Genomic DNA, 16,271 nt, shown 5'->3' with positions numbered 1-16,271 from the left:
TAGTCCGTACGTTCGTGACGGATTCGCAGTACACTTGTCAAGCTGCTCGATCCATGGCCGGACTGGCCGTGCGATCGCATATATACCCTGGACCTGGACATGCACTGCACGCAGATAAACATGGCAGGTTTCCCGTGCGCTAGCTGTCATGTCGGCGGCGGCGGGCCGGCCAGCTACGGCCTGTCTGGCATGCCACCCGCGGCCGGAGCAGCCCAAGACGCACGACGGAGGCACGTACTAGGAAGCAGCGTCGCCCGAGTGCGCCGCGGTTGAAGTGGTTGGGCGTGCATGAACGGACGCACACACAGGGTACGTGGCGTCTCCATGGCCGGCGGCGGCGAACTGGCGAAGCTGCCGCGGCGTTGCGGCAAGCACAGGGGCAAATCATTGGCGGCGCGCCAGGCTACCGGATCACGTACGGGATTATCCGTAGGAGATCGATCGGGCCCGTACAGGCCTGCGATTCTGCCGGGAGGTTTCAGGGTTTCATATGGACAGAAGGACATGCCTGGATTGTTAAATGGAGGAGGAGATCCTCGGGATCCTCTGCAGGGTCCAAAGGAGGACGACGACGAGATCAGTCTTGTACTCTTGTGCTGGCCTGATACGGTGACCACCCCTAATCATGAGAGGTTAGTGTGTCTGCCTGTCTGAATCCCCTGCATTATGAGGGAGGATCAGAGTACGTGTCAGTTCCTGTGGAGTAGTAGGTGCCGGCCGCGGCCATCATGGGTGGAGTAGAGTACTTGAAGAGTAGGATTATTGTTAATCTGAGCGATGCAACAACAACCTTATTACAACCTCGTTCACTAGTGAGCATACTGAACAAATAGCCCGTCAGTTGTGCTGCACGTTAGCCGGGGAACCAGCGGACATCCACGAAGTAGTAGTCAGTCGCCCACAGACTAACTCAAGTAGCATTGGACGAATGATCATGTTTGTAAACAGTTAAACACACAGTGGTGTCAACGGTAGAAGAAAAGGCAGATGTTTTCTAGAAATTTCAGTGTTTGTTCGGACATACTCTGCCGCGACGACAAGATGATCGAGATCAGTGGAGGGATAGCTTTGTTTTTTTAGGGCATGTTTAGTTCCCAAAAAATTTTCTACATCGAATCTTCGGACATATACATATAGTATTAAATACTCTCATGCGGTAAAATCAACGGTCTTGAACGTCATTACCTGACGCACGGTTCCTTTTCAATCCTTTCCTCATCGTGCCCTGCCCCATGCGTAAAGGGCAGGCGCGGGCCCAGAATTTGATGTTTGGGAATCCAAAATTTTTAAAGGGTGGAAATTTTTCTGGCAATATAAAATAATATATTTATAGCATATAATTAAGTACTAAAATCATAACATTTTTTGCTTGAAATTGTTCGACACGGAGATAATAGATGTACTAAATGATCAACATATATCTGAGTTGCAATACGTGTCAATACATAATAGAATAACAAAATGATTAGAAAACTTATAGATTTCAAGCTACCCAACCAGGAGGTGGGAGCAGTTGGGCCACCCAACTGGGCTTGAAGGAGGTGAAGTAGTGGGGCAATTGAGGCTAAGATACAAATTGCAATCGGAAAGCCTATTTGGTGGTGTTATTTAGTATTTTATTATTCATATATATGTATGAATAATCATTTGACTCCACTTCTTGAAAAAAAATATCCAAACACCCCAACCAACTCCACTCCACTCCACCTTTTTTGGAGCTCCTCAAAAGGTACTCCACAAAAAATGAGAGCTGGTGGAGCCGCACCGGACTAGTACGTTTCTATTGGTTTGGGTTGGAAGCAAACCAGAAACTGTTAAAACCGGACCATGAGCAGGGCGAATTATTACCCAGCTGCCACTGGTTACACAGTTCTCGTACCGGTTCTCTGTTTCAAATTATGGGTGGGTTGTTTTAGTTTTGTCATAAATCAAGTTCTCCAACTTTTATCAAGTTTACTGAAAAGTATATTAACTGAAAGAATTGAAGTACTTGAGATCAGGGCAACATACAGCTCCTGCTATCAACATGAAGCCAATAAACTAGTAAAATGCATATGGTGTCTTCTTGCGAACATGCACGGCAGCATATGGCGTATCATTCCATTCAATAAAAGAAAATAAAGAATGACATACACATGCACGCACGCACGCATACACGCACACACAAATGCCATCTGCAACATTGTTTTTTTTCTTTCGAAAGACCGTTTGCAACATTGTTAGCCCTAACAAACCCGCATATATTAGTACACCACTACTTATGCGTTTCCTGTGTATGCTCTCAGCCTAGTTGCCCTCTGTACTAGCTATGTCTGCAACTGGAGCTCTGCCATTCTCTTGATCTTCAAGTCGAGCTTTCTCTTCTTCAGCACGAGCATGCAAATCCTTGTAGGCATTCTCACAGACAACAGCGAATGAAGCTCTCCATTGCTTCAAAAGCATTACTCATGCACGACTGTAGACCAGCTGCAGCAGCCTGTATGCAGATGAAGAAATGCCTCTCTGGTTGGAAAGGAGCGCCAGCTTCTTGTTCCGCGCCTCTACCGCCTTGCGCATCACCTGGGTCATCCATATCCATTGACCCATGATGCTCCCAGAGTATTATAACATTAGCGGCCAAAGCGTGCATTGCGCCTACTACTTCGGCCTCCTATATTCTCTACATGTTGACTGCCCAATTATTGTATATAAATTGTGAAAATAGAGAGTGCTCATAAGCTTCCAGTGAAAACGGAGGAACCCAATCATCGGTCACTTCAGACTCATACTCAATTCCCTTCTTGAGTCATCCATTCACATAGAGGTAGCATAGCTCTTCTGGGCATTTAACCATCAAGGGCCATCATATCCAGCAATTGGAGATCCAGTTGCTTGACTAAATTAATATGATCATCTCATTGAATCTTGCAGCAGCTCTAGTCGAGTTTATGTCTTAGCTTGGGACAAGGCATGGTATTCTAACAAGGTGTGCTACACACACACACACACACACACACACACACACACACACACACACACACACACAATAAAGTAGGCGCTAACGTAAAGGTGCGTAAAAAAAATTGCATACTGATATGAATCTATTATTGATTTGGGAAAGTGAGTAATTCTACATACCCTCTTATCAGCTCATTTGTTTGAAACCAAAGCTCTTCGTCCCTCAGCTTGTTGATCTTTTTGGAAGTAGCATTGACAATGTGAATGGCAATACTTAACTTTGTTGATAGCTTCTTCACATAAATTTCAATGGCCTCAAGCTTATGAGCCTCTGCACCACCGTAATACAATTTTTTTTTTGCTCTTTATGCTTCTTTTCATAAAGGACCTTTATCTTCTCCGCAGCCTATGATAAACAGTAGATAAATAGATATAGCTGAGTTTAACTGCCATGAAATTGAAGAAGATATCTAGAAATCAAGTTTAAACAGAAATAACTTTAGGAATACACAAACTCTGATAAAATTGGATCATGGTATACATGTCAAAAGGAAAGCCAGAATAATAGCGAAGCCAAAGTGTAAGAAACATGACAACCTTACTTGAAAGTGTAAACAACATTTCAAGTGTGTTGGACACACCAACCATACTCGGAGTCGTTTGGTCTCCTTGTCGACAAGATCGGCGCCGCTCGCTAATATATATGTACCATACCCAAAAAAAGGAGAGAGAGAGAGAGAGAGCAAAGGATAGTTGATGACACCACAATGTACTATGTTTGCAACGGCGCCAGGACCTTGCATTGTTGTGTCTAAGCCACTACTTATACATTCCCTGCATATACACTACTACAACACTAACGTATTCCATGCATATGCTATCATCCTAGTTTCCCTCTGCACTAGTGTCTATGTCTGCAGCTGGAGCTCTCTCTTCTTCGATGCGACTATTCAGGTCCTTGTAGGCAGTTTCACAGGTTGCAGCGAAGCTCTCCATTGCTTCAAAAACTTTACTCATGCACGATTGTAGATTAGCTGCATCAACCTGTGCAGATGAAGAAATGCCTCTCTGGTTGGAAAGGAGCACCAGCTTCTGGACTGCCTTGCGCCGCATCACCTGGTCATCCATATCCATTGACCCGTGATGCTCCCAGAGGCTCATAACATAGGAGGCCAAAGCAAGCATTGTGCCTACTACCTCAGCCTCCGATATTCTTTCCATGCTGACTGCCCAATTGTTATAAATTGTAAAAATTGGGGGTGCTCCTAAGCGTCCAGGTGAAAATGGAGGCACCCCATCATCGGTCACTTCAGGCTCATACTCAATTCCCTTCTTGAGCCATTCGTTCAAATAGGTAGCGTACTTCCTCTGAGCATTTAACCACTGAGAAAAGTTTGCAATCAGATCCAGCAATTGGAGCTCCAGACGCTTGATTAGAACAATATGATATCCATTTGTAGCTGCCATGTTTGAGTCCATGCTCTTAGCATGAGACAAGGCAAGCCACTGCATCTGATGGCACTGTGACATGCTATACCACATTTGCATAAACCTGAAAAATAATTCCCAATTAGAAGAATAGTATATTTTAAGTATCAAATCAGCAGCATCCAAATAATAAAGTGGACGCTAATGTAAAATGTGACACACACACACACACATCCAAATAATAAAGTAGGCGCTAACGTAAAGGTGCATATATAAAAACAATTGCATACTGATGATATGAATCTATTATTGATTTGGGAAAGTGAGTAATTCTACATACCCTCTGATTAGCTCATTTGTTTGAAACCAAAGCTCTTCGTCCCTCAGTTTGTTGATCTTTTTAGAAGTAGCATTGACAATGTCAATGGCAATATTTAACTTTGTTGATAGCTTCTTCACATAAATTTCAATGGCCTCAAGCTTATGAGCCTCTGCACCACCGTAATACAACTTTTTTTGCTCTTTATGCTTCTTTTCATAAAGGACCCTTATCTTTTCCGCAGCCTGTGATAAACAGTAGATAAATATATATAGTTGAGTTTAACTACCATGAACTCGAAGAAGATAGAAATCAAGTTTAAACAGAAATTATTTTAGGAATACACAAAGTCTGATAAAATTGGATCATAGTATACATGTCAAAAGAAAAGCCAGAATATAGCGAAGCCAAAGTGTAAGAAACATTAAGACCTTACTTGAAAGTGTAAGAAACATTACGACCTTACTTGAATGTGTAAGGAACATTCAAACCCATCGGCTAAGTCATATCATTCCTTAAAGAAACTGATATAGTGATATCTATGGGCAAATGTAGCAAATAGCGTAAACACAGTACGTTACTCGAAACTTCCAATTAATAAATCATCTTTGATAATATTAAGCAACTAGCAAAGTTAATCATAGCAAATAGCGAAGTTTCATAGCAAAGCTAGAAATTGCGACCACCACACATTTAAGGCAAAGCTAGAAATTTGAAATAGCAATACCTTGACTTCCTTAAGAAGCTTCTTTTCCCATAAGTAGAGCTTCTGCAATGAAGATGAAAGGTTTCCACATTCCATAGCCTTTTCCTCCTCGAACTGCATGATCGCCTTGCCCTTCGAAGGTTGTCCACAAATCAACATTGAGGGCACTGCAACAGCAATTGCGTTAGATAAGAAGTTCCTGTCTCTATCATATCAACATTAACTAAAAAACAAATAAAGACTGGATTTTTTGACAGCTGATGGAGTAATAATGGACTAACCTTTTAATCCTGAGTTCTTCTTCTGGTTGTAAGGCATCTTGTCAACCTCAAGCATCTTGCTGACATCACCGGCTGACTTTGAGGCACTGTCAAACTGCAACTTGATCTCCTGTACCACATCGACGTCACTGCTGTACGTCCTCTGATCTGGCACAGCAGGCAGCGGCGGCTCAGCGACGCCCGGTTCATTCAGCAGTTCTTCCACCACACTCTCCACTCCATCGACAATGCTGCCAATGGCATCCGATGATCTGAACTCGATATGCCCCTCAGCCTCCTCCTGGCAGCTGCAATTGCCATCGGACTTGTCGTTATCCAGCTCATCATCACTGGAACTGGTCTCGTGCAGCTCCTCACTAGCACTGTTGACGCAGGTGCACTCCTCCCCGGCGTGAGCCTCCCTGACGACCACTCCCGATTCCTCGTCCTCCAGTTCCGGAATGTCCTCGTCCTCCTCGATGTCATCCGAGCTCAGGCTACGAGCATGTATCGCCGGTGAAGCAGCCGATGCCGCCGGGTGATCTTGGTGGTAGCTTTCGACTGCTTGGAACGGATCCAGGAAGTCCCAGGCGGCCGACACCCGCGGCGGCGACGGCGTAGGCAGCTGCCATTGCCAAGAAGAGGCTGCTGCCAAGCCGCCGCCTTGCGGGTGCGGGTAGGGGTAGGAATTGTATCCGCCATAGTGGGCGTGGGAGCTCGAGGTGGCCTCACCCTGGTAGCGGTAGTACTGGATGGTGGCATCTGTAGCTTGGGGGTGCTGCTCGATGGCCGCAGACGGCGGCGGGGGCTGGGTCTGGGCGTAGCTGATGTTGTAGTTGTAGAAACTCTGGCCGTAGCCACCCATGTCGGCGCCGCCGTATCCATACGCCGGGCCGGGGACGGGGCCATAGCTGTAAGGCGGCGGAGGATGGACAGAACCCAACTGTGGGGGATAGCCAGGATCGTACGCCGGAGGGTAGGCAGAGACGTACGGCGGGACCATCTGCTGCGGCTGGGCCTGGGGCGCCGGCGAGACGGGCCTGGTGAGAGGCAGCTCGGCGCCGGCGGTGGCCTCGTCGTCGGACGGGGACCTGGTAATCCCGCCGCCATCATCAGAGGCTTCGTCCTCGTCCTGGGGCATGTCGCCGCCGTCATCAACGTTGCCGTCCTGCTCCTCCTCTGAGGCGCCAGGCGACGCCGGGGCCGTCGCCGCGGGAGGGACCGCGTCGGCGTCGTCCCCTTTCGGCGGCGAGTCGCCGGCACCGTGCCCGGTTGCTGGCGGCGGGGCGGCGTCCTGGACGGCGCGGAGGAAGTCGTGCAGCGCCGCGCCGGTGGCCCTCAGCGAGCTCGCGTACGCGCGGTGGGCGTCCGCGAGCGCGTAGCGCCATGCGATGGCCTCGGCCAGCAACGCGGAGCGGTCGCGGCAGAGCGCGACGGCCGCCGAGGAGCTGCCGCGCTTGGAGTGTCCGCAACCCATCGGTGGTGGTCAGTGGTCACAAGTCAACTCACTCCCCACCCGGCACGGCGGCGGCCAACGAACCCACCGATCACACGACGGGAGGTCGCCACCGGAGGGCAGAGCGGCCGGTGTCGCCGAGCGGAGCGGAGCGGCCGGCGGCGAAGTTTCTGGGCGGAGCGGGGCCAAGCGGGTCCTCGGAGCTAGCTAATGGCGAACGCTGCGGCGGGGTCCCGTCTCTCTTATGGACGGACGGGGGCGGGCGGCGTCGGGGTGGGCGGCGTGAACGGCAGCGGTTTCCCCTTGGTTTCGGCTTGGATTTTGCGGGCGCGGCCACGGCAAGGCACGCCACGACACGGAGGACCCGCGCCGGGCGCTCCGGCTTTGCCCTCATCTCGCCTCGTCAGTCGTCACCACGCCGGTCACACGCCGCGCGACGAGGGTTAGGTGGCGGCCGCGCTCCTCCGCCCACTCGCGTGACAGGTGGTGCTCGCCGTGGGGGGGGGGGGGGGGGGAGGAGGATCGCGTGTCCCTGGTTGGGGCCACTTGCCCGGGGCGGCGACGGGAGGAGCGGCGGGCGAGGCTGCCGCCAGCCCAGAGGCGTTTCAGTTCGGCGCAGGCCAGGGTTTAATGAGGCACGCCAGCACCCAAAGCAACGGCCAGTTGGATATGCTTGCGCTCCTACGATGCATTTGGCATCTTTCCTTGGCTTCTCACGCACCATGTTTTTCAAGGAATTGGAATTGGAACGGAGCAATGGATCCTGTCCCGTTTGTACCGGCGATGAAGCTTTGCTTAGGAGGAGGGGATAGCGCGGCGGAGGCGGCGATGGCTGAACTGGCAACGAAGACACTATCAGGTTGGGACTGCCGAAGGAGGGCTAGAGTCAGAAGAGCCGGCGTGCTCAAATCGAGCAGAGAGCGGGAGCGGTGAGGAAGACGAAGGGAGCCGGAGGAGGAAGAAAGAACATACGCCGTTGGATCCCGCTCATGCGAATGTAGACGAAGATCGAGAAACCGTTGGATTTGATGGCATATAGTAGTTGCCTTTTTTTTTAAGTGGCACCGGTTTGAATGCGCGCTTTTGGACCGTTACGCTTGGCGGGAACTTATTATGTTTTTCTTTGTAGCGATGTTTCCGGTCATCGGATCTGAATGCACCAACGGACGACATTCATTTTGGTGGTGAAGATTTTGAAGGGGTTAGCGACTTAGCGTGGTGGAGGCGGCAATGGCTGAGCTGGCACGCAGAGAAGTCGCCACTTGGACTGTTTGGAGGGCTAGAGGTGGAAAAGTGGGCTTGGCGCCCCCAAATCAAATAAAGAGTAGAGCCGTGAGGAGAACTCAGATGAGTAAGAACATGTGTCATTGGATCCAAATTGTGCTAGTCTAAATCAAGATCGAGAATTGTTGGATTTGAGAATGGTTTATATATGGCAATTGCCTTTGCTTTTGAAGGGATATGATTTTGAATATGCACATGTTGCCTGTCATTCTTGGTAGGAATTTGCACATTTTCCCAACATCGGAAAAATATCATCACCTATATACCATCCAAAAATGAACAATTATTTTTCCAAACAAAGTCGCTATGGATGTAAATTATGAATTTAACACATTTCAACCAGCATTTTGCATGTAAAATAAAAGTGGATCACCCTTTTATGTCTCCTCTAGGAAAGCTGATCTCCCCCCCCCCCCCCCCCCCCCTAGCCTAGATGGAGAAAAAAAGACTAACAGACTCAAAATGTAATGGCAAAGATGCGGGTAGGACATTGATAACCAATAAGCCTTTCCAACACTATCATAGCATAGCAGCGACCATAAACGAGAAGTACCGTACATGTTGGGTTTGAAGAGGGTTTCCATAAAAAGAGTACAACATACATTGCAGGAAAGAGATGCACGGTTGGTGGTTTTTCACAACTGTAGCCCACCCGGCAATTGGTAGCACGAGGTTAGTCAGGTAGTTCTGCAACGTGCCTGATGATGGAAATGATCGAGTTGGCTCGTGTGCCTCTCTTGACAGTGTCGGTGGTTGTGAGGAGTGGAGGATGTTCGTTGCTCAAAACCACCTTGGCGTAGCTGCAATCGGCCATCATATATGGTCAGTGTTTCTGTTCTGGTACTCTTGGTCGACGACCACAGATCAACCTGACGGGCTGGGCCGTCAGTTACTGCAGCCTTGTTGGCCCAGTCCTACTACAGCCCAGGGTAAAACAGCAGCTGGACCAGGCCCAAGGTAGGGGAGGCATTGCTTATTTGGCCTGGCCCATAATATATGTTCACTACTCATAGCAACCCTGTCCAATGAAATACAAAATACGAGTACTTTGCGCGCGCTCTTGGCGCGCTACCGTTGTGCGTTTTCTTTTTCATGATATATGAGATATAATAAGTTTGTTTATGATGAGTATTATTGCAGGTTGGTATGATTTGTACAGAACAGTCATATTTTGCATATGTAACAGGATTATGATAGGGTAGTATAAATTAATAACATTTACAATATTTTCATTGACTCGCGAGTTCAGATGCAGTTATATAGATGCACACACGTTCATGGTTATACAAACACGCATACGTGGAGACAGAGAAACAGAAGGTGGGCTGGCCGGTTGGGGTCTTGAGAATGACATTGATTTTTTTTTCTACTTGCTTCATATGGGAAGGTCTCTGATGGCTTGTTGTGGTACTGGAGGGGCTGCGAATTAACAAGGAAGCATTAGTTTCCATTTTTTTAAAGAGAAGAAAAGAAGTAGACTATAAGGTTGTAGAACGAATACGTACCTGGTATAGTAGGTTACCAGTTTTTTTGGTTCACGGTTTGAGTATGTAAATTTGCCAAACATATAATTTACATATGAATATGCATAGTTTACATGCTATAAATTAGCATTGTTATTTCAGTTGAGTGAAAATATATTTGCTAACCTGCATAATAGTAGGCGTCATTGGGGTCGTCATCGTCTGAAGTTTCTCCGGAGTATGCAAAGCCATGAAAGGTGGGTGGATTATTCATTTTTCGTTCATCTTCTATTTCAGCTGCAATAAGCATAAATTTGATCAACTTTTTTTTAACTATGTTATGGTATACATAGATATAGCCAGTCAGAAAAAATATATTTTTCTTGTTATTTTGTAGGAATTATGAAAATGTGCAACTAACCTTCAAATATAGCTCTATCGCATTGTCTGACCATATCTGAGTCTTTTTGTTGGTCTCGTTCTAGTACGGAAGTGTGATGGTTGAAATTGTAAGTATAATAAGATGCATGGTACTATTAGTATAAGAAAGAAGCGTTGCAGGTTGTGAACAGGGAACATACCTGTAAAAGAGTAGAACACACGGAGGAGCAACAACAATAGTTGACCATCATTGAAGCCACATTGGTGGACCTAGAGCTGAATGGACCGAACAGGTTTCAAGATAGGTTTGTAGAGGTGCCTATAGGGGAGGAGGCACAAACTGATTCGTATAGATCTGTGAAGCTACAGTAAAGAAGTATACCGGACGAGCGACCTAGTTGCAGGGGAATCCGTTTGCAAAGGATGGAGATGCGGCGGGTGGAGCTCGGTGGCAAGATGAGCGTGGCGGAGGCGCAGCAGCTCGGTCGGCAGGAAACCATGAACATGAAGAGCAGGAAGGAGGTGGAAGGAAGAAGAGGGAAAAAGGCTGTTTGACTCATATTTTTTCAATGTATATTTTACCCTATTTTAAAAAATGTTTTAAAACTACGTTTAATCTTGATTAAACTCTAAACTTTGGCCTAGCGTTGTATTTAATCACAGTGTCGTTTAATCACAAAAGATGTTTAATCTACATTTAATCACAAAAAACTCTAAACCATAGGCTAGCGTTCACCTAGCGTCTAGCGTTTTTTAAAACCTTGATATTTTACAGGGAGATGGGTTCCACATTTGTGAATGGAGGATGTATCTGATGCATGGATTTACCAGTTCTTCACCTCGCGATCTGATTCTACAGCTAAGCCTTTTTTTTTTGGTCCTGGTACATTAGATCATGAAGTCCTTGGGGTCTTTGGCGGCTCTTATTACCTGCAGGGCATGTAAATTTCATAAATATATCTTATCAGTTTACTTGGTTGTTGAAATAAATAAGAGAATATGGTTGATGCTTACCTGTACTAAGGTTTTTTTATTGGTGCTCTATGGAGTGTCATGATCTTGCCTTATTTTTTTTAATAAAGATTGGGAGCACTCTTTTTTTTTAATTGAACTGGAAGACACATGCTTTCTTCCGTAGAAGTTAATCAACAACACTTGAATTTAGAAACTTCCTGGCAGTTGTCCAAAGCTTTGTAAACCACTTCAGCACAATACAATGCATATGGCATTTATAACTGCAGTAGAAAATAGTTTTGGGCTCCGAAACTGAAGGAACCTCTCAAGCTCTACCAAACTACCTAGTTGCCTTCTGTTCGATTAAGAAGCAATGGTCAATGATCCAATGGGAGGATTAAACTAAAATGAAAAAACATAAAAAGGGAAAAGGGAAAAAAAAGGTGAATGTTAAAAAATGCCGGCCTATCAGGGTCAGCCATCCTAATTTTTCATGGAAACTTTGATGTATTTAAATAGATAATAATATAACCTCTCAGTATAAGTATTACTTAAATTTAAGTAGAACTAAGTCTAGACATTGTATGTTCAGATCAGCAGATATGCTAAAATGAATTAACACACAGTAGCATGTACTATATAGAAATTTCTTAAAACAAAAGGCAATCATGAACAGATAATAATATTAATGGTCAAGTAAACGACGCAAGGAGCAAAAGGAGCTTACCAAGAATTAGATGTTGTAGCTGGAATCAAACTAATACTTTCCCCTGCAGGATCAGTAGCAAGTTAATTAGTTTTCATTTGCATAAATGCGCATACATAGTCTGATTTGTAATCTTAAGATCATATTGAGTACCAAGGATTTATCGAGGTTATCTGCTGTATCTACATAGCTAAAATTACATTTGGCTTACCTATAATCCTAGCCTTGATTCACATGTACATCGTCGGCAAAACACACCGGAAGCAATTAGCAGCTTCTTCACCTGAAGCAACAATGAAACCGAACATTGAAAGAGGGAAAAAGAAGAAAAGGTATAATATTAGATAATAATGTCAACAATGAATGTAATGTAGGTATGTACAAGGATACCTAGAACATATGGGGGCAGCAAATTATTCTGACACTGTTTAAAATCGAAAGCACACACAGTGAACAAATCAAATCTGCATACTGTAGTAACACAGATTGGGAGACAAAGATGGCACAAAGAAGATAAATAAGCAGAAATTATTAGTAGGAAGGAGAAGAATAGAGGTCTCTTATAGAAGAAATGCTTCACACAAAAATTAAACTGTACAGAAAAACATATCTGGATAGACTAAACCCAATCTAAATGCACAGCGATGAAGATAGAAAAGAAGGAAGAGGAACTGAATGAAAATTGGCAATCCCATGGAAGAAAGACAACACATGGGAGGGGATTGCGAGACATTCGACATGTGTGCTTCCTTTGTTCAGGCTCACTATTCGCCATCTGCTTTAGATTAGGCTTAGATCCATCTATTTGAAAAGCTAGAGCAACATAACAGCCATGCCAAAATATTAAGTGCTGCAGATAGATAGCACCAAACTCCTAAAAACAGATCCAATAAAGGTTCGAGTTTCATTTGAATTGCCTAATTACATATAACAAATAATGCACATATTTCTAGCCAAGTGCAGAAGACTTAGAAGTTTTGAATTATTTACAACAATGCATTTCAGTTGATGGTAAGGAAATAGTATTGCATTGTGTTCATACCTTGTTTCACAATGGTGGAGGCCATCCTGACATTAGCAACACTTTCTCTGCCATTGTTGTCCACAACAAAGGTGAGGATCTGGGTGTTCTGGAAGGCTGGAAGTAGTTGCCTCTACAGGGACTTGGTTTATTGAGAGAAACATGTCAGACATTAGACGAGGAATTGAGGGGAACATATTAATCCAAATGGAATGATATAGTGAAGGTGTTAATTTTAAACAATAGGGGGTATGTTTTTTCATAGTGTTGAGGTTGATTTGCACGTACACTAATTGTTAATAAAAATAAAACATAATGCATATCTGAAGTCTTATGTGTAGTTTTTTTTCCCTTTAACTAAGGCAGGACAGTCATGATGTTTCCAAAAAAGGCATTGATCAGGCATCCTAGCTAGACCAAATGTGAAGAAGTAAATCCTTAAAACAATGGGAGGAATAAAGGATAAGGAGTTTACCTGACACTTCTGGATCGCTAATTTAGGAATCTTATGGTTGCAGGAATATTGATTGTAGTAGTGGTAGGAATTGAGCAATATGCCTGAGAATCCCAACAACATTTTTAAAAAAAATGACTGAGGTTCGTAACCCAAATACTTCAAGGAGTAAACAATGAAATTATCAAACTTATAACTATAAAAACAAAGCTAACCCTGTTTGGTCCTTCTACTAATTAGGTTCAGGAATGCAGAGGAAAAATAGGTACTATGACAATATGGTTGATGAACCACTTTTCCCTTGAACTAATTTTCAGTTCTCTAATACCATCATTCATTGTTAACTTTCTAAGGAAATAATTATTTTCCAGAAATGAGATCGATTTTGAGGAAAATACAATATCTATCTTGAAACAGGCTGATATCATATTTTATGTGAATCGGTAGCATACTGAATAACATGAATTTACAATGCTTTGAAACTAACTCTTCCAAGCATTCCTTCAGTTAAGATGCCTAACCTGAGAAAGGGCCTCTCAAGGTCGAACTAACTTTCTGTCCCAACTAAAATAATGAAGCATCAAGGCTAAAGGTCAAACATATCGAAAATCTCAAAACTTCTGGAATCTCTTCAATTATACAGCCATTTCAATAAGCCTGAAAACAAATATGTAAAGCATAGCTGCTATTATGGAATGGCATTTAAAGTTAACTTAGATTGACTAAGTTTGAAAAAAGGTATCCTAGGGACAACTCAACAAAAATAAAGGTCAATTAGAATCACTGATGAAGTCTATTGTTCCAATAACAGAACAGAAATGCATAAACAGTTATCTAAATTATCATATATGAATATAATTTGACGACAGGCCAAAATTAAAGATGAGGGTGCACAGGGGAGTTGATCGATCAGGGCGGCAGTCGAAGCTGAACTCCTTGTGGATGCCACACTTGTAGGTCACGCGGACCTCTTGCTTCTGAATACGTTCACGTTTCATCAAGATAAGTAGAGGCAGGTTACCAAAATGCAATCCAAAGAAGCTAAATAAATGAAAGAGTAGAAGTAACAATTAATTGGGTTAATCAAAGCAATGTTCTGCTCCTACATAGAATTCTCGATTGGAATATGCAGTTAGAATCTCATTTCAAGAAATCTGGCACCTGGCGGAACTTGCTGTTCCCGTTCTGATTTCTGTATCGTGGAGATTCACTTCTCGAGATCCCTGACCTCGACCTGCAACTCTGTCAGGTATGGCTTCTTTTGCTGCAGAGCCTGTGTATAGAAGGGATAGAGATAAGGGGGAGAGAAAGTCGATGCTGGTCGGCTGAGAGAGAGAGAGAGAGGGCGGTCGAGGACTTCCACGGCCAGCCATGGGGAGCAGCTCCACGGCTGGTCATCGAAAGCTAGATCCCCTGACCAGGTCAAGGCGCGGGCCCGGGGGTCTGGCGTACCCCTGACCAGGTCAAGGCGCGAGCAAGCCTCCTTGACCGTGGCCAGAGCGCGGCCACGCCTTGGCCACGGTGCGCCGTTGACGGCGACAGGCGGGGCGGCGAGGGAGGCAAGAGAGAACTGGGCCGGCACGCACGCGAGGAAGGCAGTGGGGCTGCGAGGCTCACCCACAGCTCGGACGGCGGGGAGCGGCGGCGGAGAGGCGACCTGATGGAGGATGGCGGCGGCGGCGAGCGGAGGTGATCGCCGGGAGCTCTGTGCAGTGGACAAATCGAGAGGGTGAGGGCTCAAAAGGGCCATGGAGGGGAGGGGAAGGTATAGCCGTGATGAATCAAACGGATACTCACCGGAGATGTCAAATTTCGACGGCGGGCGGCGTCGGGGAAGGAGGCAGCAGGGGTGACGATGGAAGAGAGGGAGGAAAACGAAAGAGGGTAGGGTTTGGGGAGGCCGGCCGAGGTCTTCAAGCAGGGAGGCGAGCGAGAGACTAGCAGCTGGTGCGGCGCCTCGCCGCCCGCCGGCCACCAGCCGACGGTTCAGCGCCGCCGCCAGAGCTGGCACACGGGCAATACAGAGGGGAAGAGAAAAGCTAGAGGGAGGAAGAGGAATGAGGGAAGAACCAATGCGAAGATTCACGGGCAGACGATGGGGGCTGAGTGCCTCTGACCGTTCGATGGATATCACGTGGTTCATAGAATTTCTACTGACGTGGATGAATGGCCGGCCGCCAAGCAGTGCACGTTTGACATATAGAAATGGGGCTTGGTGCACAGTTTCTGCGAAAACATGCAGTTGGTAGATTTCCTTTTCTTTTAAATCAACTGTATAAAAAAAATTTGTAAGCAAGTTACCATGCAGTTGGTAGGTCTCCCGTGTTCTTGTGCTGACCATTCTAGCATATGCCCAGAGCAACTGGCCATCTTGATTCCCAGTCTAACACCCGAGTGTTAAATTTGGGTTTAACTGGCTAACTAGTGATCCAATTCTCTCGGTTACAAGTCGAGTCACAAATCGACTCAAAACTCGATTTCAATTTCTGGAGCCAGAGGAACCTGGATACTCCGGGTTTGAATCCGGAAATTCCGGATTTACCCGGATACTACGGATTTTCTTCCGGATAGTCCGGACCTGAAGTGCTACATCATGTGTTTTGGCTGTGTGACTGTTCCCACACGTCAAAACACCGTTCACTTATCCTCTCTTTCTCTCCCATGAGCTCTCCCTCTCCCCTAAGCCATAAACTCCAAAATCTTCCATTTTGATTTGATCCCAAGGCCAAAGAAGCTCCAATCAGCGTGGGGGATCATCTCCTCCAGGTATTCCACCGTGGGGTGGCTTCATTTTTGAGTTTTCTTGCAAGGAGAGCTTGCTCAAGGTACTAAGAGCTAGGGCAAAAAGGGATTGATCGATCTAGGGTGTTTGAAGCGATTTCTTTTGGGTCAATCATCTTCC

At 45.7% G+C, this 16,271-nt stretch overlaps 1 protein-coding gene and 1 long non-coding RNA gene across 17 annotated transcripts; both read right to left on the bottom strand.

Annotated features, from left to right (window-relative positions):
• Positions 1 to 2,286: 2,286 nt before the first annotated feature.
• On the bottom strand, positions 2,287 to 7,127 carry LOC120713589 (protein ROLLING AND ERECT LEAF 2-like). The gene is made up of 5 exons (XM_039999518.1): positions 5,672 to 7,127; positions 5,412 to 5,557; positions 4,706 to 4,929; positions 3,904 to 4,489; positions 2,287 to 2,397 (listed from the first exon to the last, which is right to left on the bottom strand). The coding sequence occupies exons 1-5, from the start codon at positions 7,125 to 7,127 to the stop codon at positions 2,287 to 2,289; spliced, it is 2,523 nt and encodes an 840-aa protein (XP_039855452.1).
• Positions 7,128 to 9,559: 2,432 nt separating this feature from the next.
• On the bottom strand, positions 9,560 to 15,437 carry LOC120713793. 16 transcript variants are annotated; one of them, XR_005691281.1, is made up of 14 exons: positions 15,167 to 15,436; positions 14,987 to 15,074; positions 14,531 to 14,642; positions 14,264 to 14,346; positions 13,891 to 14,026; positions 13,391 to 13,473; positions 12,937 to 13,057; positions 12,106 to 12,177; positions 11,249 to 11,958; positions 10,617 to 11,164; positions 10,435 to 10,510; positions 10,275 to 10,334; positions 10,040 to 10,150; positions 9,560 to 9,809 (listed from the first exon to the last, which is right to left on the bottom strand). It is a non-coding gene; the product is annotated as an uncharacterized LOC120713793 (long non-coding RNA). The 16 variants fall into 16 exon arrangements; XR_005691279.1 differs by having other exon boundaries at positions 14,264 to 14,642; XR_005691277.1 differs by having other exon boundaries at positions 13,891 to 14,346; positions 15,167 to 15,435.
• Positions 15,438 to 16,271: the final 834 nt, after the last annotated feature.

Source organism: Panicum virgatum, chromosome 6K (assembly GCF_016808335.1).
Source record: "Panicum virgatum strain AP13 chromosome 6K, P.virgatum_v5, whole genome shotgun sequence".
NCBI classification, from domain to species: Eukaryota; Viridiplantae; Streptophyta; class Magnoliopsida; order Poales; family Poaceae; genus Panicum; species Panicum virgatum.
Note: the sequence above shows the minus strand (reverse complement) of the source record. Positions and strands in the feature narration are given on the sequence as shown.